Here is a 26,471-nt window from a genome sequence, read left to right as displayed (position 1 = left end):
TCCTACTATAGGTTGAGTATTTCTGATTCAAAATAATTATTTCAAATACAAAATAGTATTTTGTCATTTGTATTTTATTTTTGTTGAAGAAAATGGCTTTGTATTTTGTGTCAAAATACTTTAAAGGTGTATATTTTTGTAGTTTAAAAATACTGCCAAATATTTTTGGTAAAACCAATAGCAGAGGTGAACGAAGTAGCCCGCAATTCCTTTACTTAAGTGAAAGTACAGATACACCTTGTGAAATATTACTCCAATACAAGTGAAAGATGAAGGTGAAACAAAATGTTAATTGAGTTGAAGTAGAGAACTACTTGCTTTTTAAACATAAGTATTCAAAAATCAAAAGTACAACCATTTTTCCTTTTTAATGTAATATTTTGCATACACAATAATAATATGTAAATCCTTTGGTTAGTCACTAGCACTGTGTATTCATTCACATGCGTAAAAAAGTTTGCCCTCAATGATCGCATGACCATGATGAAAGAACACTAACCGATTTTGTTTAATTAAAGTTATTATATTGGTAACACATGACTGGACATTTTTATATACTGTAAAAGGGGAGGGAGGCATTTACGTTCAGTTGTGAAGACCAATACCCTATTTTGAATGACAAAACAGCTTTGGCGTGTGTAACAGCTTAGAATGGCTTACAATGCATTCAGCAACATATTTGGGGACATGAGCACTATGGCTCCAGACATCCCAAAGTGCTTGGAGGAGAATGCACTGAAGTTCTTGAATTGTCAAGGACCAGTTGGGGCAGTTTAATGTCTCTGTTGCTGAGATAGTTTCGATCGTCAAAAGGTCAGAATTGCCAAGAATCTTGTAGTGCCTGTTTGGGGCATATCGCTGTTCCTGAGATAGTTTCGATCGTCAAAAGGTCAGAATTGCTAAGAATCTTGTAGGGGCTGTTTTTAAAGATTAGAAATTGTCTGTGCTGTGGGGGGTGAGACAAGGTACTCATGTTTTACATGATATCTCAGCACCCAAAGTTCTTATAAATCCATAGTAGCACATATATTATCATCTAATGTTGTGATAGGCCTTTGTATGAACGTGTGTTCTATAGATATAACCTATTGAACTTCCATTTGCTATTTATGGCCTGTAGGCCTCATTGACCTGAGCTCATGCAAGTCAGAAAGGGGAAGATTCTATTGGGGAAAGGTTCCAGTGGGGGTTGGCATAGATGAGGTATCTATAGGTGGCATAGGTGAGGTATGTGCATTCTTGCTAAAGCTGTTTGCTTCCCACAGTCAAGGATCCCACATCTGAAAGTAGCAGTGATGAACTATGACACACACACATGACATTTGTTTACATAATTTATGCACATTCATGAAAATTCGATAAAACAAAATTCTAGTCTGTGTGTTTCATTCAGATGCATCACACAAATTGAAAGATGGAGGTATCTTTATTTCTCAAAGAGAGAAATATCAGCGACAGTCTATAAAAAACAAACTTTATGTAACGTAACATGAAGCCTCATGCAAAGAGAAAGAGTGTGATATTAACAAACCGACATTGTAAGAAATTAGCAAAGGCAACATTTAATTTCACTACACTTAAAGACAGGACAAAGTTAAAGAGAGTTAGTAGAGAAGAGGTAGGTGGGCCTAGCCTGGAAAAATCCAAACTCATTCACAAAGTGAATAGAGTCTGGTGACTCTCGATTGGGAAACGTTTGCAACACTTGCATCACAACGGGCACTAAGTTTGAAATCATTGGTCCAGCCTTACCAATCACATTGATCCGAGATTTCTAACATTACTTCCTACTACGCCTAAACTTTTCAAACTGACAATAAACAGCATCAACAGTCAGGAAACAATGAATGTAAAAATGTAAATGTAAATCAGGTTTATAGCCTTTATAGGCCAAGTATACTTGCTTATACAAGGAATTTGGTCTCTGCATTTACACAACACACAGTGAGGTGAAGGACAATAACCTGGAGCAGTGAGCTGCCTTGCTACAGTGGCGCTCGGGGAGCAGTAGGGGGTTAGGTGCCTTGCTCAAGGGCACTTCCGCCGTGGATGTAGGCATGGGAGAGCAGTGCTCAACCACTCCCCCCCCCCCCCCACATTTTTCCTACTGGGTCGGCGACCCTTCGGTTACAAGCAGAACCCCTAACCAGTAGGCCACAGCTGCCCCTACAATTTCTTCTCGGCATTTTACCCATCCGAGGGCAAACACACTCAGAGCAGTGAGCTCACTACGAGCACACCCACACTAGGAGCACACATACACACCCGGAGCAGTGGGCAGCCCTTGATCCGGCGCCCGGGGAGCAGTTGTGGGTTCGGGGTCTTGCTCGAGGGCACGCACTCCCCCCACCCACATTTGTCCTTCTAGTCAGGGATCAAACCGGCAACTCTTCAGTCACAAGTCCGATTGCCTGACTAGTAGGCCACGGATGCCACAGCCAAAAGGAATGTAAAAATCACCTTGGTAAATGGACTTATAGTGCTTTTATTGACTCCTCCAAGCACCCAAAGGGTTTTACAGTGTCATGCCTCACATTCACCCATTCACACACACACCGATGGCGGAGGCTGCCATGCAAGGCGCCCACCTGCTCATTGGGAGCACTGGGGTTAAGTGACTTGCTCAAGGACACTTTGACAGGGTCAGAAGAAGTTAGGCTCGAAGCGGCAACCTTCCAGTTGCTGGACGACTCCTCTACCTCCTGAGCCATTGCCACCTTATGTGGGTCTACCTTTGCTGAAAATATTTCTGTATTTTTCCAGCTGCATTTTTTGATGTTTGCAGGTGTTGCTGCGTCTGTTTATCACAATAAGTTTTGGTTTCGTCTTCCCCTCTGATTGGCCTGGCAGTTTTCTTGTCTGAGGGAAACGGTTATGAACTATGGTGTTCCAGACTAGATCTCCCTGAAAGAAGATCTAGGTTGGCAGGGCCAAGCTGAAGATGGGCCCTTCAAAGAAGGCAGAGAAAGAGGAGGAGTAAATGAAAGAATGAATCGGATAGCATGGCTTAACATGTGAGAGGCTCAGTTCGGTACAGCATGGCATGCAATTATTTCTGTACCCATTGTCAATATTTGCAAACGGAAAAAACTGAGCCGTGCCGAGCTCCTTTTTGGCACCCCAATGTTGGGGTACTAAGATTCTTGGCACGGTCTTGGCACGGTATGGGCTAGGCATAAGCATGTTAGCGGGAATCCCATTCTCCGCTTACAGGGTCAGCTAACCGTAACAGAAACCAGTCTATTTTTTTAATGTCAGGTAGCCAAAACAGCAGAAATGAACACATATTTGTAATACTTATGAAACATATTACACTTATTTGTAATACTTATGAAACCTGTTTGTCTTGTTATATTAACAAAATATGAAATGGACGTATGTATGCATTCACATTAACAAGTTGACTTAAACTAGTTAAAATTGTTTAAGGAACTTATTTTAAACCTAAGTCCAAACCAGGACTTAGCCTAGGCTACACCCCGCCTACCAAATGCTGGTCCTTTTACCAGTGGAGACACAGACCAGGTGAATGATTACTGTGCATAACCCCTCCAAACTGAACCGCGCCAGTAGATGGAAACAATGTTAAATGGTTCTGTACTGCCCTATTAAACACTAGGCAGGTTGCCCTTTACAAAAAAGTAAACAAAGGCAGTAAACAATGCACCGCATTAACAGTTCAGAGGGTTGTTGTTTTCTGTAAAAATAGCCAGCTCTGTAATCCCTGTGTGACTCATTAGGCCCTAAACACAGCGATGCACACCTTAATCTCCCAAAGCTCTAGGCTGTGATGCCTCAATGTTTCGACAGACACTTCACTGATTTTATATGTCTTATAAATGTGTTTCCTACAGCAAAGGAATATCAACCAACGAAATAAGACATCATACAAAAATAACAACATTGGGCTGGTACATATTGCCTTTAATAAGGATTGTGTAACAAGATTCTCTCCATACAACTCTTCTTATTGACAAAAAAACATCACTCACAATCTCTAAGAGGATTCAAGCTTTTGGTCTTGATGAACAAAGCCAGCTGATAGTTGGCATGTGTCTCATTCAAGAATTCATTGCAGACTGCTGATAGTGTAAATTCTGATTTGAAGTATAATTATGTCTAATTGACATTGAGGTTTGACAGTAAACACTCGGTAACACTTCACTTGAAGGTATCTACATAAGAGTGACATGACACTGTCATGAACACATGACACTGTCATGACACATGACACATGACACATGACTCTAACCCTAACTTATACGGATGGCCGCATGACACATGACTCTAACCCTTAACTCTTATAAGGATACCGTCAAGTAAAGTGTAACCAAACAAACTCATTTACACTATGCTAATGACCTCTTGCCATGCATGTCTTGCTTTAAGAATGATCCCTCAAGTTGTGTGGTTGACTTTTCCAAAACAGAAATCAATAAGTAAACTGAACACAGAAAATAGTGCTGTAATGTGTTTAGTTTTCCAGAAGGGGTCAGATAAGAGTTCAGAAATAAAACCCTTCTGCACACATCCTGTGCCATGTCCCCCTATATGTGTGTATGTGCTCTATGCTGATGATATGCTTGTCCCCCTATATGTGTGTATGTGCTCTATGCTGATGATATGCTTGTAAACACTCACGCCTTGAGACAAAAGAAGGCTTTTACTGTCACCTTCCCTAGGCTATAGAACAACCTCCCGCCACACATTATGTCCTGCCCTACAATCGACTGTTTTAAATCCAACTTAAAGGCCCACCTCTTCTCTCTTGCTGTTAGCACAGCTCAAGGCTGCTTTTATGTCTTTTTGTGAAGTTCAACCCCCTATTTCTATGTCTATCTATCTGTTGAGTTCAGCCTTTGTCCCTCTAAGTTTCTGTATTTTGCATTATTCTAGTTTGCCTGCCTCGACTGTGAGGCACTTTCGGTCAACTCCTGTTGTCTTTAAATCTCCATCACCCCTCATGACAATGGTCCTGTTTTTATTAGAACTCCTCATCAGCACTCAAGTCCTCAACACACCTCTCTAAAAGCCTGGCAATATTACAACACAGATTAAATCAAACATTACATTTTGTAACCCTTTTTCATAAATTTTCATACATTTTCATAGATTTTGTAATGTATGAAAACGAGATTGTATAAAGTTAAATTTAGCTTAACTTAAATATGCTATATAAATAAAGTAACTTGACTGTATGTTATCAAGCACACAGATGCTTTCCAATGTGTCAGGAGGTGATTAGACTTGCTATACCCCACCCACTCAACCACACCCAGCAAAGATGCTCGCCACCATTCATACAATTTTTGGTCTGTCATTAACAACACCATTCAGGTGTTGGCTAACAGTGGCATTGTAGCAGTAACACTAACACTTGAAACTGATGACTAGACAGAAGATATAAAGTTATAGCACATGTTTGTGCGCATTAAATGGTCAATAGTTAAAAAAAAAATCCAACATTCCAAGCTGCCCACATGCTCTGTTAAATATTCCTTGTTGTCAATGGTTTATACATTAATATCCCTCACTTGTTGACTTTTAAAGAATTTCTGAACAAATGAGTCACCAAAACTCCATTACCCTTCATGACAATGGCCCTGTTTTCATTAAAACTCCTTATCAATACTCAAGTCCTCAACACACCTCTCTAAAAGCCTTCTGGCAACATTACAACACTGAGATGAAATCAAACATTAGATTCTGTAACCCTGGTAAAGATGTATGAAGATGAGATTTTATAAAGTTAACTTTATCCTAAACATTCTTTTTTATATGAGTTGACATCACATCCAATTCATATTCTTTCATGTTCATGTTCAATTCTTTCTGTGTATGTAGTGGTAATGCAAATGAATGTTTGTGTAAAATGAGGACACCCACCCATTCCTTATCAGTACACTTCTTATCTCTCTGTCCAATGTCTGTTTCAGGAGTTCCCTCTCTCTAGCATCATATGGCCTTAGTAGTTTACAAATAGAGGTCGGGTTAAGGTCACATGGTTGCCCTTTTACACATGCAGTAGCTGACTCCTAACTGTTATGCTTTCATTAGTGATGCCAAAGCCAAAAATGCCGATATATTCAGAGTTTTAGAGAACATGCAACAATTTCACCATAGCCTAATTTTGGAATGCACACCTTCAAAAGGACGTTGGTGAGCTTTGTTGGTCCTGAAGGAAATGTAAGCAAACACTCCTTGCATTGGTTGGAAAGGAAAGGAAGGGAAGATAATGGCAAGGGAACACTTTGCATCCTGAAACAAGATACCGGTAGTGTTTTGTGTCATTATATTGGGAGATAATGCTTTCTTATAATATTTTATATAATACATTTGTATGATAAAATTAAGCAAACTACAATCATGATCCTCTTAGGGCACTGCACACTACTACAAACTGGCAAGGCTGTAGAAGTGGAGGTGTGTTATCACATAGCTTCCTGTTTCACAAGCACTGACTGCGAAACACACATTTCCAACCTTTAGCTGCATTTTGAAAGTAGCTTAAAAACAAAGGATCTGCATGGAGAATGCCTTTGCCTTACTATCACTTTACTGGCATCCAACCTGTCAGACGTTTGAGCATACAGCCCACCCTTCCCTCCCAACTCTTCCCAGACTGCACAGCTCTGTGAAAGCTGATACATCAGAGAGTACTCACAAAGGTGCTGAGTGTGTGTGTTTCCCTGCTCTGCTTCCCACGCGGAAGAGCCGCGTCCACCCGGGGTCGAGCCACAGCCCCTCTTTAGCGTGTGGTGTGGCTCTTGACTTGGGTCACTTTTGAGCCACCACCAGTGGCACTCCATTTCTATATATATATATATATATGTCCATGACAGCACATAATTGATTGACCCTTCGATCTAGGCATTTTGTTGCATGCAAGCTTCAATGTAGAGAAGTGCTATCACATGCACTATCACTATACAGATAACTGATTGGACTGTGACCACTGACCACTAGTGGCTTTTGTGCATTTATGTCAGATGGGGGATTTTACAGTGTACAGCGCTTAGTATTTTGGACTGTTTTGTTTTCCCAAATGTTTTACACCATGGGAAGGTGAATGAGAAGGTGTTTTTGTCTTTCATTTCTCCCATCTCATCTTCATCATTCAGCAAAGGCTTTCATTCCTAGCTCACCCAGCGCCCCCCCCCCCCCCCCACCTCCTCTCCTTTGTGGTCCAGGTCTTCCCCCTCTTCCTGAGCGTCCCCCTCCTCTCTGTTGCAGTCTTTTATTCGGGTCCTCTCTCCTCTCTGGCCTCTGTCCGTTCCCAGTCTATTCAATTCCTCTCCTCCCCCATCTTTCTTTTCTCTCTCTCTCTCTCTCTCTCTCTCTCTCTCCACGAACCCCTCCCCCTTCTCTCTGGACAGACTTTTGTAGAATTGTGTAGTATTGGCCAGCTGAGTGGCTACCCTGTCCTTCACCATATGAGGTCTTCTATGTTGAGGATTATTTTTGTGCAGTTAAACATTATGGAAATACCAAAGGAAGTATGTTGTTGGACGTAATGCTCTCAGTATTAAGAATAAGTAGCTATTGTGCATATATGTATGTATATAAACCTAAAAATTAAATAGAGCAGAAAATGTTTCCCAAGTAGTATATTTTCAACCCACTGTCACTAACTGCAGCAGAACTGAAGTTGAATTAAACACGTGCAGGGACACTGAGGGGGCTCTTTGATGCACTGGACAGACCTGAGGAGAACAATACCGTCATTTTCACATCATAGGGGATGATGTCGACCCAGATACACTGAATTCAATCAGAGAGAGAGAGAGGGGGGGGGGGGGCTCCCTGGCAAAGCCGCATGTGAAACACACAGAGGGCATTCTTACGTAAAGGCTGTGTCCAGACAACAGAGCCGTCGGACTCTTCTCAAAGCGTTAATGAGAAGTGGACTGGCATCCAAATGTTCCCTCATCCATGGTGTGACGCCAGGCTTGCTAAAAAGAAAGAGCTGTTCCAGGGACGGGCAACTACAGTGCTCTAAGGCAGCATTCAAACTGACATCAGCCATAGCTGTCCCGATGCTTTGATAATGTGCTGTTTTTTGCATCTGTGATGCTTCGAGAAATGGTTGGTGTTAGACGGAGTGCGGCCTGAATCATTTAGTAGTTCTCCTCTCAGTGTTTCATTGAAGAAATTAGATCTGTCGAGATAACTATGAAGGCCTGTGTGAATATCAATTGCTTGAGGTGTGTGTTTCATTTTCACATGGAGACTACAAACACTCACATGGATTCAGGGAGATTTCAGCATACTTAACCCTTGTGTTACCTCAAATCTTACCGACATGCTTTATCCCTGGGGTCAATTTGACCCCAGCTAAATAAACCCTCAGAAAATGATTATAATTCATATTGTTACCCAGTTTTTTGTGACAGGTACTTAACAAGAGTGTAATAACTACCATCAAAAGCCCTACAAAACAATCCCATCTCACCCCCCCCACACCCCTTTATGAACCTCGGAACCCTGGCTGGCAATATTGCCCATCCAGTGTCAGCAGCCCAAAGGCTTGCTGTTGCTTCACCTTTTGACTTATACAGTCCTATATAGTAATAATTATAATAACAATATGTTCTCATACTATTACAATAATAATATCAATAATGTGTCAAATATTCATGTATCTTATTTTTCATACAGCTGGGGGCAAACTGACCCCAAGGAACACCAATGTACAAAATATATGTACAGGACATTGAAAACATATTATTGTACACATTTCATGCTAACTCTGTTGTACCCGTCAATTGAGGAAAAGTCATGAAACATAGCAAAAAACAAAGCAAAAAAAAAGTGAACCATATACAGTATTTTATGATGTTAAACGTTGCTCAAATTGACCCCAAGGATAACAGGAGGGTTAAGCTACAGGTATAACCTCTTCCAAACTTCCACATGGCTTTGGTCCACTCTTCATTCCATAATGGAATATGAACACAAGGACTGTTCCTGAAACCGACTGGCATGTAGATTAGACCCTCAGGCCACTAACACCGGATATTACTCTCTGAAAAAAAAGAGGTGAATCTCTGCTGCAGAGTGGTATTGGACTGCTGCCTCTGCGGATTGGAAGGGGTCAGAGGTGAAATTACATCTGGCCTCATGGTGGAGTCACATGACTGTACTCCACATGCCCTGTGTCCGGAACTGAGGACGGAGCATTTGCAGGCCACTGAGTAGCAAGCTTAAGAGAGAGACCTACCAAGCTGCCACAAGTCTGCCTCAGATATAACACAACTAAAATGCTATTTTGACATTGTAACCGCCAAATCTATATTTAAATATATAGCAAGAGCTTTAACATATTGGCCTATGTTTTTACATGCAACTTTCATACAGAAAGAAAAGACAGATCTTGCATTTTCATAAAATATATTTCCTTTATTGGCAAGGTTTATTTCATTGTATAAACACTGCACAATGACAGGTTCATATTTCCTCACAATATTGATTGATTAAAATGTCTCATCAAAGATACTGTAGCAATTCATATCTACTATTGCCATTCATACTCCATAAAACTAAAGTAATCATCAACACCTAAAAGTCCTTTTTTTGTTTTATGTTAATACTACAATCAGTAAAATTCGAATGCATGTGTATATAAGACTCAGCGAATTCATCACACATTCTCCCCCCTACTCTTGCATCATGATTTAAGACACACAGAACACTTTTTAAAAAGATCACTTGGAGAGTCCAGCAATTATTATGTGAAAGCCCTGTAGGCAGATGTATTGTATCATAGCTACCTATATTTTCAATCTGGAGAGCACATGAAATGACCACAAAGATGGTCTGAGGATGAATTACAGGTGTCCTCCACTGACAGTAACTGAATGGGAAAAAAGACCAAGTCCAATATTGGCAGAGCCACAACGTTAATCTGATGTGAGCCTCGCATTGCCCCCTAAGGGATTATGGCGGGTCAGGATAAAGCACTGAGGCACATGGCTATGCCAACAGATATTTCCTCAGCCGCTCGTGCTATTTTTGTACAATTTTTTCTCTTCATATCTAGCGATTTTACTGTTTTCTCACTCGTAATATGGCAGATTTTCAGACTCAAAATGATACAAACTTGAAAAAAACATCCAATTCTACATACCTCAACATACTCAACAATTCTACATACCTTGAAAAAACAAAATACAATTACTGACATGGAATAGACATCTAAAAACTCATTCAGTAAAACTACTCCACCAAAAAAGGAAATCAAAGGCAAAGTAAGCTATAAAATCAGTGCTTTTCATCCTATCAATAACATGATAGATGTATCTATGGGGCAAATATAAAAATGCATATATTGGCTTGGTTCTAGGGCACTCTGGCTGGTACACAGGTAGGCTGAGGTGAGAATGGTGGTGGACTTTTTACTTGAAGGAGGCACGGACCTTCCTGCCCTTCAGAGGCTGCGGTGGTCTATAGTTGTCCTGCATGCAGCAGGCGGACTCTCCCTCGCCAGAGAACTGCAGGCTGCGGAACTTAGCCATCTGCGAAGAAGAGGGAGAGAGAAATGGAGAGAATGTGTCAAGAGACGGAGAAAGCAAAATGTCATTTCTTCTGCACTTGAAGGCTGTGGCACTCACTGGCATGTGCTGCTGTGGCCCAGACGGGCTGTCCCCTGTACTTACAGCTCTCCTATTCCACTTATAGAACATTTTATGAATGTGCTGTGGAATTTATTTGAAGTCCACACAAGAATAATGGAGCAATGTCTGCTGCACCATGGAGATACAAACAGGCTTCATACACAGGCTATGCAGACATACAGCAGTGTAATAGATACAGTATAAATTATGGACTCTACCGAATTATAGAATGGCAGTGTTTACCCTTCATATTGCATGAACATCACAGGAATAGATAAGAGGGGCTACATTAGAGGCCTACAGGTAACTAGGAATTTTGTGGTGACATGTTCTCACACAACGGTGAGAACGGTGCTATGTGTCATGGTAACCTTTAACCAACACCATCTGGCAGACTTTCACTTCCTTGCCACGTCACAGTGTGACCCCTGATCCAGTGAACAGCTACTAGCTTCAAGAGACTGCACAGCCTGTGGTTCACCATCCTTTGACTTTTGTGTGTCCTGACCTAGAATAGATAGATTTGCACCTTTTGCACAAATAAAATGTCCCTTGAATGTTTTCAAAACAGCCACATCAAACATCACTCTGACGCCTGACATTCATATGGGTGTAGGCTGAAGCAATGACTACGGCTGTGTAGGCCTGTAGCAGGTGATATGGGCTCCCTGTCCAACATGAGCATAATGCAGCGTTGAGATAATGTAATCTAACTGAGCAGAGGAGGACTCACAGCTGACCCTCCCTTGGATAAGGTGGCTCTGGCCAAGAGTTGGAGCCTTAATGTGTAGACCTAACTGTACATGTAGTAAATATTAGCTGTAAACTAACCTCATTCAGCATTGCCATGGGGAATACTGGAGTAATTCTCTTCTATTCACACACATCACACGCACACACACACACATACTTACTTACTTACACACACACACACACACACACATGCACACACACATTTGCAGCCCATTCTACCAATGTATTAACAATCTAGAAGCAGTATGTTAGTGTGCAGTGCTACCAGTGTGAGAATCAGTGTACCTGACGTTACTATCAGTATCTACATCACAACTCCAGACTTCATTATAAAGAACCATGACAGTGCAGCAGCCTGCAGTGCAGTCTGACCACATCCCCCAATCTGAAGTGGCTTTTCAAATGCCCAGCTGAGGAGTGGCTGAGTTGCAGCTGAGTTACAGTTGAGTTGCTGATATCCTAAAGGCTCATGGGATGCTGTGGTGCTGTACCTGGGCAGGGCTGACGCTGATTGGCTGCCTGAGGACGATCCAGGTGACACTCTCCAGAAGTGGGGGCGTGGTCAGGGAGCCATCATACGTCCAGTAATCCAGGGAAGCAGGCAAAAGGATTTTGGGGTCAAAGTTTGGGTATGTTGTCTGCTTACCCTGGTGATGGAAAAGAGTCACAAAAGACTGTCAGATCCTCGGACCAACCTCCATTAACCCCCAGTAGCGTGAAATGACATTAAGCCATTTGGTACCTTAAATTTGATGGCCTCCATAGCATCTATAACCTTCTGCAGGTTTGGGTTGGCAGCCCCAATCTGAGAGCAGAGAGAAGTCACATGTTAACATGTATGCACACCTCATATCTGCACCTCAAACACAAGTACACATACTGTATTTTAATAAAGCATGTCTGGTTAGTGGTACCTTCAGAAACACTCCAACCACAGCGAGGCCATCGGGCTGGCTGGCAGCCTCACCAAAGCTGGGGTATTTGGTGTTCCAGTGAACCAAGTGTAGCTGGAAATGAAGTGAAAGAAGAACAGAATTCAAAAAGTTACCACCTTAGATAAGCTACTGTGTCATACCAAATGTACTACACCTCAGTAAAGAGTGCTTTTGAGAATTAAATCTGGGCATTTCTTCAGTAATCATCAACATGAGATTTGGCGTTAGATGGTAATGTGTGTGTAATTTGCAAAGATCATGTGTTTCTAGAAAACCCAGCATGCTGGATGAAAGAGAGGTGTGTTTGTGAAAGGTGTTGATAGGTGTGGAGTGTTTGTGCTGTGGCTGAGTGCGTAGGTGCCAGGCTGTACCTCACAGGGGAACTTGGTGCCAGCTACGGTGTGCTCGGAGCCACGGTCGTCACTGGCCCCCCAGTGGAAGTGGAACTGCCTCAGTCTGTATGTACCTGTGATGGGCCCTCCGGTCAGAGCTACAGAGAGTGAGACAGAGAGACAGAGACAAAGAGAATGAGAGAGAAAGGTGATAAAACATGAGTATACAGGCAGGCAGATTCTACCGACCAGTATTAATAGGAAACACATTGTTAAATAACATTTAGAAGCTTAAATAACTAGGGCTGTCAAAATAACTGATTCATTTTGATTAATTAATTTGAGAAAAAATAACTGATTAAAAAAATTAGTGCAGATTAATCGATTCCGTATGACCTTTGACCCCAAGCCGTTCTAGTCAGTAAAAATTAGACTGTAAAATGAAGGAGAGAGAAGAAAACGTGCTGCCTGGATCATTGATTGGAACATTTACTTTTAAAAAATGACCTAATGGTGTTGATAAAAAATAAAGTGTTGAAAAAAAAGTCCTCTGCAATGTCTGCAGCAAGGAATTTGCATATCACCGGAGTTCATCAACTCTATAGTCGCACGCACATCAATGCAAAGAAATAAGTGTTGACATTGAGGGGAGTGTTCATTTATTTTCATTGTGTCCCCTAGGTTATATCTGTGGCCTGAAATGCCTTGTATGTGAAAAAAAAAACTTCTTCCCAAAGCACTTTTGAATTTATTTCCTCAGAATATTAGGTCATATCATAGATTATTATGGCAATTATTTGAACAGTGAAAATAATAATAACATAGTTTTTGAACTTTAATGTCACTAATGCTGATTATTCAATGATTCATTTGAATTTAAATATTTAAAATACTTTCACAGCAAAAATTATATATGCGATTAATTTAGATTAATTAATCACAGAGTATGTAATTAATTAGATTATTTTTTTTAATAAATTGACAGCCCTATACATAACATTAAGTAACTAAAAAAAAGCTTCTGTTTCCTCACTGCTGTAACTGTTTCTTATATTTGTGTTTGGACGTGTGTGAGTTTCAGCCTAAAGTAAATGTTTGCCCAATGTGGTAGAGTTGCTGCAGCCCACACAGCACCCAAATGTGTCCTTTAAGTGATAAAACTAGAGTGATGAGTCTGAATTAAGACTGGACTGGTCATAAGGACTCAGTGTACAAATTCCTCCTCGACACACTGAGGGATAGAGGATTTTCCCCCCACTCTTGTATAAAAGAATATATTATCACTCTGGGACACAAAGGGTTGAGGAGCTTGGACATCCATGGCAGAGCCAGTGGAATGCTGAGCCAGACTGAATTCAGCCCATGCTTCCAATAATCAATGGCCAGGCGCCTCTTATCAAAATGTATGTTTTCACACCCTAGAGTACACAAAGACCTTCAACTGCTGAAACCAATTTCAAATATCCAATTCAGAAAAGCAGTACAGCTCACACAATTTCCTCAAAAAAACACTGACCCTATGAAACAATATAACTGTAGTTTTCTAATTAATTCTAAGAATATCTAACATTAGAGACATTTAACTAAACATCCAAGGGCAAGCAATACCGCAGACGTTGTTTATCAAAAGTTGGCGCGCACGCAAATGTCCTTGTGAAGGAGACTGATACAACAAAGGGACATAACGTTCCTGCTCACAGCAGTACCCCAACATTTGCCGACTTAAACAGTGAGTCTCAACACACAACACAACACAACACAACACAACACAGCACAGCACAGCACAACACAACACAACACAACACAACACAACACAACACAACACAACACAACACAACACAGCACAGCACAGCACAACACAACACAACACAACACAACACAAAAGACAAAGAATGGGCTGCACAACTCCTCTGCATCGGTCTTGGCACCAACATCAAAACAGGAAAAAGAATCTTCTGTGGCAATTCTAACACTTACACACTCTTTAATGTACATACAAATATTTTGAATCACTTACTTGATTTGTCTTCCTCATCCAAAAAATCAACTTGGAAGGAATGGCCATTGTTCAAAATGCTTTGCGAGGTGGCAGGGTCATATTTAAGTCTGAGAGGCTTCAGAGCAGGATCATGAGGCGCTTGGCCAGGGATGATATCAATAGGTGACTGCCTAGGTCCATTAGCGATGGGGAAGCCCTCACTCCACTTATCTGGTCCTAAATTGGTTGAGAGAGAAAAAACAAAACAAAGTTTAGTACAAACATTTGTTGAAGAATGCCAGTACACCATTTACTGATATACATCATTCATTCATTATGATATACATATTAATTCAGTTTTTTTTTTTTATCAAAATGTATCTAATGGTCCACTCTTTTGGTGGTATGTTGGTAATTCTCACCATTGGTAGGTCCGTAGCCCCAGCCGTGAGACATGGTGAATAGATCCTGTATGAAGTGTGATATGTACAATCCTCAAAAGCTCAGATCTCGGTAAGTGGCTCCGTCTTTCTGACACCCTGAGCGAGCAAGTAGCAAGGTTTTTATAGACCTGCTACTGCTACCAGTCCTGTATCTTAGATCTGTGGGTCTGGCCACATGATCTTTGCGTAGTCCAGGCTCGAACAGGAGGAGTTACCAGTTTGGCAATCATATCTAAAACTCGTTCATTTGAGCATCCGCGGTACCATCGTCGTTTGCCTGCAAACTATGTGTAGGCTACTGGATGCGCTTCGCTTAATTGACGAGGTTTCTTACAGCGAAAATGCAATAGATGCTGCTGCTGCCTTCGCTGCTGTGTTGGTAAAAGCAATAGGCGCGTTCCAGGCAACATCTCCTTGCCAGGGTTTTGATGTCCTTCAGAAAATTACACTGGGTTTTCTGTTGCGGTTCCTATTCGTATTTTTAGACTGCGTTTCATTGCGCTTTTAACATAGGCTAAGCATTTCACTTGACTGCAAGACATGACCGATTTGCTGACCTCCTCATGAACGTCCTGTTGCCATGTACCACAAGTAACAGCCTGAGCTTAGTCCAAAAATACGTATCCGAAAAGGCAACGTCGTGATAACTTCATGGAACGCAGACACACAATGACAACACAGAGATGCAATGAAATGAAATCACATAAATGGTACATTTGACTAGCTGCGTGATGCTTCCACTATAGTCGGCTTATGTCCCCGCGTTTTTTTCTGTCCAAGACATATTTTAAAGGGCCCGACACATTCTGTAAGAACATCCAGGTCTCGTTTTATCACTGGAGAGTCCCAGTATCTAGGTGTAAGCAATTGGTTCTACAACTGTGAGTTTTATGTTGTAACTTATTTTTATAAGCTTATAATAATTAATTAGGCAAGATTGAATAATAGCCTATGATGTCTAGGTAGGCTATGTGGGTTTGAAATGTCTAAAACTGTCTATGAAAGGCAGTCTATTTATTTATTTATTTATTTATTTATTTATTTATTAATTATTATTATTATTATTATTATTATGTATTTATCGTAGACAAATAGCCTACTACTACATTATGAGGGCCGATGGTTTAACAGTCATTTCCTCGCGAGGAAATCTCAATGGTCTCTTAGTTCAAGTTTGAAGGCTCACATCGCCCTTTATGCCTGAAATTACACGGTCACAATGCAATATATATCTGCATGGACACGAACCTGAATCGCCCTGTGGGGGATAATACTGTAGCACTCTCAATCCTGCAGTCATTAGACTATACTGTAGTTTGGCCAACAGCCAAGGTACCAGTTGGTGTATTTTTTATGGCGCTTCCTGATTTTTCTTTCTCTTGCCGCCATCTTGTGGTTACATAATATTACTGCACGGTGTGGAAGGCGACAGTGGAACATGCTACCACTTTACTTTAATGTGTGTGTATTGGGAGGCATTTTCAAATCAGGATAAATGCATTTACAAATACACTTACCTTAAATGCTAAATATGTCATATTGATCTTTGACAGTATGGGAATATTATTTTGAAATCTGTTCCATATATGGCCCATTTGTTTCTTATTCCCCATAATTGTACGATTACATGTAGGCTTGCATCATTTACAATTAATAGCTTTTGTTTGTTTGACTATGTATTTGTTTGTTTTACATTTTTATGCATTTACTTGTTCAACAATTGGAGTTTGACAGTATAGGCTACCTATCTAAGTATGATGTGATCATGCTTGTAATAATAATATATAATACAAAATACTTTCTATAGTCATTTTTTGTAAGGTGTTACTCAGTTAAGTGAGGTGAAACCTGACTGACCTGAAGAGAACACTGACCTGAAGAGAACACTGACTAGACTTGCGCAATCATCCTCTCTTGAGCCATTGCTGACTGGATGTGAAAGTTGCAGAATACCATGGTTAGATTACCAAAGAAGATTACAGATTAGGAAATGTCACATGTATGTATGTATGCCCTTCCTCTCCTGTAGCATTTGATAATTTGATCAGTGCTCTTTTTAGGTTGAACTAGGGTAGTTGAACTAGGGTACTACTACAAACTACTGTTAACTTATGTGATCATTCAATAATCAAACAATATTCAAACAATATTCAAACCTAAACAATTGCATCCTAGACTAAGCCAGTGTTTCCCAAAGACTTTTTCTGGGGACCCACTTTTTTAAAATGACATACCATCGCGACCCATTTTACTTCAGATCTAACATGCAACCTGCATGCAACCACCAATATTGTTTTAGGCCACAGGTTCTCAAACATTTCTTGGGGATATTCTTGCATGCTACGCAGTAGTCGTCACTCTTCAGCATAGTAAGATGTTCCTTTATTTCTAAAGAGAGATGTTGTTGCGTTGCAGACAAATGGATCCATAACACCGTCAATCCCTATGTAAATATGTAGCAAATAACTCAAGTCATTGTAGCCTATTTGTGGAGGTTTCTTTATTTGGAAAGTTGAATCCGCATTTCCCTCTGGAGTTAAAACGTTTGTTTGTAGGCCGCTGTGTATTGATGTTGTGACAAGCTATGTTGTAAGAATGTAAAATGAATACATATAAGAACAATGGCTTTTGCGCGATAGTCAAAAGATAATGCGCCTTACTGCCTAGTAGAGTTTGCAAGGTGGAAAACGAGAGGAAATAATAGCGTTTAAAATGTCCATTTAAATTGTAGCCTACCTAATATAATGCTATATCCTAATAGAAAACTGATAGCTTTCCTGGCTAAATTGTATAAGTTAGGCCTATTAGACAACATAAATTGTGCTGGTGTAACGGCAACCCAAATAAAATCTCCTGCGACCCACCCGTGGGTCAGGACCCAGTCTTTGGGAAACACTGCACTATATAAACATACCAGGTCTCTTAGATCTACTGACGTTGGTCTGCTGGTAGTGCCCAAGGTCAAAACTAGGTTGAAATGGCATTTAGCCATATGGTGCCCACTGCTGGAACTCAGATGCCTAGAGATCAGATTTGATCAGATTTAAAAATAAATTAAAAACTCTAATATTTTCTACTGCCTTTGATTAATCTGATGTCTTTTGGTTGAGTTATAAAGTGAAATTATTATTATTATTATTATTATTATTATTATTATTATTATGTCTTTATAGTGCTGTTTATATTAGGCTACTGTTTACATTATTGTGGGCTACATATTAATCTTGTGTCATTAGCCTACATGTAAAGCACATTAGATGATCGCTGTGCATACTGTTTGCTTTTGTTTATGTAAAGCACATTGAATGACCTCTGTGTATGAAATGCGCTATATAAATAAACCTGACTTGTAGCAGTGCCACGCACCAGCTAAGGTGAGGTATTTTCTGCTCTTGTGTGGCTTAAACCACCAGGTGTCAGGGTAGTATAACTTACTTTTTTCCCTGATTGATTAGGCACTATTTTAGTAACTATTGGCTATTTTTGCAAAACTCTACACATAATAACCACAAATCCTCACATCAACTATGATGTGAATAACCACACAAAGCACCAACTACACACTGCTAGAATAGACAAAAAACCCTCACGGTTTTGCTTTCTCTGTGAGCAGGGTATATCAGTTTGCAATTTAGTTTTGTCATACTGTAAACATGTATGTACACACAGTATTCAAATGTGAATGATTATGTCAGCAAAATTCATTCAAACAACAAAATCACAGTAAGGAAACAAAATCATTTTAGACAAAATGATGATAAATCTTGCCATCTTGCCCTGTCCCTCTTGTCCTTCCCTTGTGACGCCCCTCCTCCTACTCCTCACCTTCCTGTCCTCCTCTTCTCCTTTAATTCATACTCCTCACTCTGCCCATTATGGCCCTACATGGTCAGGTTTCTGAGTGAACTCATTATATAAAAGTGTTTTAACATGCATCAGTGTGGGAACACAATTGGCAAAACAGTATACACCAATGTGTACAGTTTTGCTAGAAGTGTGTTATTAAATTGTAAACTGAGTGTAACACAGCTGGCAAACTCAGTGAATGGATTGGCTACAATTGTTTCAGAAATTGTGTTTCAAGGATCACTTTTAGTGTTGAAACATTCTGAATGCATATTCACTCATCACCAAGAGCCTGAGATTTATTATTTCCTATTCTTTCCTATGTAACTTTTATCTAAATTTATAGTTTTTAACTAAATTAAAGTGTCTGCAAAAATGGTTTGGAAGATGGTGTCTTCTTTGTGTCAAAAAATTAATCTTGGACCAATTTGCAGGCTGTGGGATTTTTTATATCACACAGAGTCATGAATAGGTTTAAAATTGAAGGCAAGAATCAATATTCATGTCAAGTGACCACAACATAAAGGAATAATTATATTTAAAAGTTAAGTGATACTGAAGACAATGAGTGAAAGCACAATTCCTTTGAATAGTGTCTGGAATGACTGCACACCCTACCCAAAGGAAGAAGTCATTTAAAAAAGCTTCTGTGACTGTGAATATTATCCATTGGCCCAGTGTCTGATTCACTACATATCAGGAGCCTCATCAAAGCCCCAGCAGCAAATGTAAAAAACTGCAGACATCTACCAAACAACCAATATAAAAGTTTTGCTGATTAAAAAACTTTATCCCTTGCGATTTTTATGATTGCATTTTCCTTTTTAATTCTTGGTTTGTTTAGTACAGTAGCATGCAGTACGGTATTGATTACTGCCATTCTGATTTGTTTGTCTGTTATTATTTTTGTTGTAAAAACTTGCCAAGTAAAACATTGTAAGCAGATATCCTATTGAAGCATTTCTATTTTTGACTTTCACAGAAGACTTTACAATTACAGTGGAGATAATAAAGTAAAGATTGGTGTTTTATGTTAAGCATTTTTCATTTTGTTTGGGTTATATTTAGATTGCAGAGTTTCAGTTTGACATATATGTGAGTTGCTATGTCTTATTTGGCTTGTGTGTAGAGTTTTTGACACAATGAGCCAAATTCTACAAAAATCATGCAAGCTATCTGAAAAAAATAAGATGCTATCTTTGTGATCTAATATTCAAAATTAGAGATGTTGTCTCGTGGAGAAGGGAGAAAGGAAGCATTCCTCCGTTATTTATTTTTATTTCAGATGTGAATAAAATACTGAGCTGACTGGGACAAGAGAAGCACTTAATGAGAAGACCCCTTACTAGTGCATGTCACATCAAGCATCAAACAAGTTGCAGTGACTGGAGGACTGAGTGTTCAGTCAGGCTGATTTGATCTTGAACCTAGAGTTGTGCATTGTTGGTTGTTTGAAATGTCTCCATAAGTTAATTTAAGTATTTCTTATTCATTTTACAATTCATTTGTAACATTACAATGCAATGGGAGTTGGGTGGAGCAGTGAGGGGTTAGGTGCCTTGCTCAAGGGCACTTCAGCCGTGCCTACTGGTCGGGGTTCGAACCGGCAACCCTCCAGTTAGATCCGAAGTGCTAACCAGTAGGCCACGGCTGCCCCAATTCACAGATTGGGATAAATGCAGAGACCAAATTTCCCTCACGGGATCAAAAGAGTATATATACTTAGCACCATGATGAACATCTACGCATAGTGATTGCAATCTCACTCTTCTATGACAAGTTCACTTTAAAATGTCACCATTCTCCCATCTGCTGTCACCATTCGGTCCAAGAATGGGCTAATGCATAGTACATCCTGAGTATGCCTACAGTCCCCTGTCCTTCACATGACAAAGCCATGGTCTGCTCTCAAGTTTAATGGTCTTGACCTCTTTCAGTCTCTTCCTCTTGGTTGTTAGAAATAGTGAACGGTGAACTAATAGGGAACGTGAGCTGGGTTTAGACCGTCGTGAGACAGGTTAGTTTTACCCTACTGATGATATGTGGTTGCAATGGTAATCCTGCTCAGTACGAGAGGAACCACAGGTTCAGACATAGTGCCACAAATGTCAAGAAGAGAGACGAGTAGGGAAATAGAATCAGACAAAGAGGGGGAGTTCTGAATTGTAAAACAGAGGGTATAATTTATTTTGAAGGAACAATGTTCAAGCATCCATAAGACAAGGATCATGGGGCAAAGAAAGCAAATTCTTCGCTGCCCTATGTGACTGATGACCAGAAAGGAATGTTTGATGAAACACATCGAAAGATGAGCAGGGAGCAGCAAGGAAATGCTGCATTTAGAAACATTTAAACCCACACAATACTGAATTAGCATAGCATATTAAATTATTGAAAATTACATCATGGAAAAATACACAAAGTCTGCCTGTCATTAGTGTAAATAAGCTGTCAAATGCCTCAGTATTCAATCTTGTGGCCTGTCTACACAACGGTTGTGATGCATGGCTTTGCACTCGGTGGAATCACATTGCAGTTGCACGCCATTCTGCCCACGGTGAAGCCTGATTGGGAGGCAATATGTCTTATTGGCAGAGAAGTGCCAACCCGCATCCTTGCCAATGGAAATCACCACCTTCAAGGAACAATATAAATCATTAAGGGTCTGGGATTGACAAAAGCGGCCAAATTAGATCCTTTCATCAGACGGATGTGAGTTTCTCCTTTCTTGCTATAGGGGACGGCTCAAACCATGCGGTGAAATGAGGAGCAAGTTACTTATTCACTCCATTTTTTTCATGATTGTGTGTGAAGTTTTTTTTTTTTCCACACTGAAAATATAATCTTTTAGCACCCTGTGAGTTTCCTGAACAACTGTTCATTTTCAAAGAAAAACTCAGGCTCTGCTCTGTTCCTGCCTGGCGCTGGGCTTGTGAGAGGAACAATGTAACCCCAACGGGTAATTTGGGAAACGGAATGTCAAGCTCAAGTCAAGTGGGACATGTTCTGTGGAGGTGATTGTGCGAAATGTCGCATTTTCACTTCCTTTCACTTCCTTTTTTGTCACCGTAGCCTGCCCACATCACAAGCTCACTTAAGTTAGGACTATTTTCACCAAGGTACAGTATATATTTCATGGACCAATGGCCTGAGTTATAGACTAGTAGGTTTACCAACAGTGTGTTTCAGAATTTCAAACATTGTGTAAAGCAGACATGTGCTTATTAAGGTTTATTGTTCATTGTTCATTGTTTAGGCATATTTTTATAGTCTATTGGATCAAAGACTTTTCCTGCACGTCTAGAACCTACTTTGCATAATGTAGCCAAGCGGCAATATTTGATCCCAAACAATGATGCCAACACAGAAGTTCCAAAACCTGCAGTATCTCGGACATCCATCAGGGGCTGGATCCAACTTCACAGCAGAAATTAATAGACTTACAGCCTGGTATTAAAAAATGGTTGGTTAAGTGAGGTGGGTTCATTATTTTGTATCTCATCTGTTTAAATGTTAGATTCCATTTATATTGCACTTCATATGAATGAGCGGAAAGTTTGAAACAAGTGAAACATAGACAAAGATGGCGGACTAATCGTGGCACAGTTGTGTTTGGTGTTTAAATGTCAACTCTGTGGTCAACATAACGCCAACACTATGCCAGTCAAAGACAAACAGGGAAAATCATTGCTACAGAGAGCTACTGTACAAGCTGCAAGCTGTGTTAATCGCTTTCAGGAGGTGCTGAATCGGAGTTGGATAAATCTGCTCAACCACAGCCTGTGGATTATATTGGATTGACACATGCCCACCCATCCAAGCTCAAGCAGTAACAACCAATTAAGGCACTAGTCAATAGTCAACTCCGCAATATTTGGAAGTCTACAGTATGGCATCAAAACCAAAATCAGGCTATAAAACAATGGTAATAATGGCAATACTTCTCTATAGCTCTGAGTGCTCAAGAGTGGTGCAAAAACACATGAACAAAATCAATGCCTTACACAACAACTGTCATAGGAAGATCTCCAACAGCTACTGGCCAATGAAAGTAGCCAAAGATGACTTGTACTAGAAGACAGGCTGTAGAGATCAAGGGAAGAATGATCAGATGGCTTGGTCAAGCCCTTAGAATGTCCAATGACAGGATTCCTAGAGCTGCCCTCGGCCTCCAGCTGGCAAGAGAAAGAGGGGCAGGCTAAAGACAACCTGGCGGAGAACAGTCATGTCCAGCTGAAGGAGAGGGTTTGACATGGGGCAAGGCATCATTCAAGGCACAAGACTGATCCGTTCAGGAAAACTTGCAGGAGCCATATGGCCCATAAGGGTCAACGTCGATAAGTAAAGTAAGCTTGCTAACTTTAGATTTTTCAAAAGTTAGCAAGAAATATATTTAGACACTGTACTTGTCAATAATACACTACAGGTATTGTAATGTCTGGTGTGATTTATGAGTTGTCTGTCAGCCTGTTAGCCTGATAGCTAATGTTAGCTATCAAAACAAACATGAAGCTTCAGAAAACGTATGGGCGATGTCATGGAGGGTTTGTCCACTTAATAATACAGTCTATGAATGTAGAGTGATTTGTTGACACATTTGATGGCTTAGGATACCCATCATGTGGACATGAATTACTTTTGTTGATAAAAAATACTTTACTTTGAAAGGCGCTACAGTAATTTCTGTGCATGGCATCAATCAATTTGATTTCTTGTGCACAAAAGAATATGCTGTCCTCCACCCTGTCTCATGGATATAATATAGTATTAATGGTAAAGCATTTGTGTTTTTCACAGACAAAATGCATCACTGTATTGCATGGTTCCCTAATTAATTGGTGTGTTTGGATGCACTCTGTCTGTTAAATGATGTCTGTTACACTTAAATAGTTAACTATCCATTTCCAAATGTTGCATTTTGCATTGGGAATCAGAGTAATTATCAAACTTTTTCCATCACTCCCCACTTTGGACGTGGGGAATTTTCAAGCCCCACCTGACCCTATCAAAATGGTAATGTTAAAATATTATTTTTGCACTGTGGATCCACGTTTCCCGTCTCAGTCTCCTGGATTTGATATTGTTTTAATTAATATGTAGGCCTGTTTATGACTCCTATGTTTGTGTGTGGCTATTTTGTTTTGAATGTTTGATCTTCCTAGTTAAAAAAGAAAGGCATTATTAAAGATATAGGCACAAAAAAAGACTCATTTTCTACTGTGCATTGCACCCCACCTGTCTTGATTCTATTCCCCACTAGTGGGGCCAGCCCCACTCTTTGTGAACCACTGTTCTAAATAAAATACTAAAAGTCATAGTGTAATGAAAACATTGGTGTTGACCCCTTGGGCCTGGGCCCGGTAGGCCCGTGCAGTAATCCATCCCTGGGTGTGACTAACTAATTTGAGAGCTGTAGGGGTGATTTCTTATTTGTTTCTCTGTAAGATGATGATTGCATGTCTAAACCAACAGATAGCATGTGTGTGTGTGTGTGTGTATGTGTACCAGTGCCCCAGGTATGATCAACTGAAACTAGAATTATCGCATTGTGGTGGTGGTTCATGGTGCTGCCATGAATTTCTGGTTGATATACATTTGTGGGGTGAGGCATATAATACATAGATTGCAGAGTTGAAAGTAATCAAACCACTTGATCTTTTAGTGAACGTTCATACCAAATTTGAAGAACGTGCATCAAGGTATTCTTAAGATATTGCATTCATGAGAAAGGGATGTAGTCACATAGCCCGGTTGAACCCAGACAAACATGTTTGAATTTGAATTTGCTTTTGTAGCTCTGTCCGGAAAAGAGCCCATTGACGCCCATTTTCAAATCACCAAAAACCCATGAGCCATTCCCAATCGCTTATCCGGCAGGGGGTGAGCTTTATATGACAGATAAAGCAGTGCATTCAACACAACCACTGGAACCACTGGCTGCGCTGCTGGTGACAGGGTTAAACAGATATGGATGTACATTTACAATTTTCAAAGATGTGTTTGCTGCACTTCTGAAATAAGTTTAATTTACAAGTTTAAATTGATTTTAACTGCTGGTTACACCCCTGGAAGTTGTAGGTCAATGAAGGCTTTCCAAACACACTCTCAATCTCAATTGAGATTTGAAATTTGGTGTTAACCAGACTAGTGGTCACAGTGACCTTGAGCTGTGGTCTTTGACTACAAAAATCGAAACAGTTCATCTTAACATTGAAGTAAACATTTGTAGCAAATCTAAAGATGTTCCTCAAGGCTTTCTATTGCGTTCACGGGAACAGGACATACATGTGGTCACAGTGAGCTTGAATTTTAACCTTTGACCTCCAAAATCCAAACAATCCATGTTGGCGTCAAAATAAACATTCTTACCCAATTTAAAGGCATTCTTGAAATATTGTGTTCATGAGAAATGGAACATACACCTAGTTGCAGTCACCTTGAACTCTGACCTTTGACCCCTAAAATGTAATCTGTTCATTTCAGAGTCCAAGTTATTCCAATGTGTGTTTTAAGCAGCGCTTAACTTGTGTGTGTGTGTGTGTGTGTGTGTGTGTGATGTAAGCAGCGAACAGGTGAGATTTAGTAGGTTTTATACAATCAAACAATACACCCAAAAATCTTATGTGTCCAAACCTGTAGCCACAAAAGGTCAGTAAAAGGGGCCTGTATCTAATTGGGACTAGGCGTTTAATTGAGTCGTACAGTACTCTTTTAAACTGAAAGGCCGGAAATGGACTTGTGCTGCATTATTTAACTGAGCTTATTAGCCCATTTACACCGCTATGTCCTCTTTGGTCTCTTTGGTCTCTTGGTCATTCCATCTGTCAAGAAAAGAATAAGCCGGTCAAAGAGCATTTGTGTTCTGTGCACCTAGTCTTACTCATTAGGCCTACTTGTAAGGACAACAGGTACTGTTGACATTTTTAAGTTAAGATGAAAAACATATCGTTTTTCAAAACACAATGGCCTTGAGTCAAATCCATGGTCTTCATATTATCTCTTTGGATAGCCTACTTTCAGTGTGGTTATTTTTATGGACATTTTTGTTTTTATTTCAATTCAATCTTTATTATATGTTATTTTGTTCAAGTATTCTCCCATCATTGCTCTTTAAATTACATCGTTTTATTGTTCAAAGTTTTTTTTTTTACTTGGTTGTATGTTTTGTCTTTTACATGTGTAAAGTCTGTTGAGACCCTGTTGAATGGAGATAGCCTAGAGCCCTATAAACACAATACATTGATTGGTTGATGAGATTTTGTATATGGTTGTGCAATACATTTAAAGCACATTCTTAAAATAAATTGACGTAGTTTAGCTGTGGTAAAGGTCTTTATACGATAAGCTACAGGCTTACCTACGGTTCAAGTCAAGATGCGACTTTTTCAATGTAAGACAAGGTCATAGGCTATGATGTGCATCGCAGAGCAAATCTACATTACATGAATACGGATAAACCCAGCAGTTTCCTATCTCAATTCAATCCAATTTAAGGCGCTCCTGACACGCAGTAAGTTCGGCGCTTTATGAAGCGCACTCCTCAGCCAAACGTAAAACCCGGACATGTTTGT

General features: G+C 40.1%; 1 protein-coding gene across 1 annotated transcript; it reads right to left on the bottom strand.

The window, feature by feature from the left end:
• Positions 1–9,378: 9,378 nt before the first annotated feature.
• On the bottom strand, positions 9,379–15,195 carry cahz (carbonic anhydrase). Its single transcript, XM_042074024.1, has 7 exons — positions 15,034–15,195; positions 14,651–14,848; positions 12,673–12,791; positions 12,281–12,373; positions 12,109–12,171; positions 11,858–12,013; positions 9,379–10,514 (listed from the first exon to the last, which is right to left on the bottom strand). The coding sequence occupies exons 1-7, from the start codon at positions 15,065–15,067 to the stop codon at positions 10,395–10,397; spliced, it is 783 nt and encodes a 260-aa protein (XP_041929958.1). The 5' UTR covers positions 15,068–15,195; the 3' UTR covers positions 9,379–10,394.
• Between the last annotated feature and the right edge of the window lie 11,276 nt (positions 15,196–26,471).

The sequence above is a fragment of the Alosa sapidissima genome, chromosome 1 (genome assembly GCF_018492685.1).
Source record: "Alosa sapidissima isolate fAloSap1 chromosome 1, fAloSap1.pri, whole genome shotgun sequence".
Lineage (NCBI taxonomy): Eukaryota > Metazoa > Chordata > Actinopteri > Clupeiformes > Clupeidae > Alosa > Alosa sapidissima.
This window is presented reverse-complemented; position numbering and strand designations above follow the sequence as displayed.

Coding starts and splice junctions, on each gene's coding strand:
- cahz (XM_042074024.1), bottom strand. CDS start 15,067: ATGTCTCACGGCTGGGGCTACGGACCTACCAATG. Junction 12,172..12,280: donor TGGTTGGAGTGTTTCTGAAG/GTACCACTAACC, acceptor CTCTGCTCTCAG/ATTGGGGCTGCCAACCCAAA. Junction 12,014..12,108: donor TGGAGGCCATCAAATTTAAG/GTACCAAATGGC, acceptor TTCCATCACCAG/GGTAAGCAGACAACATACCC.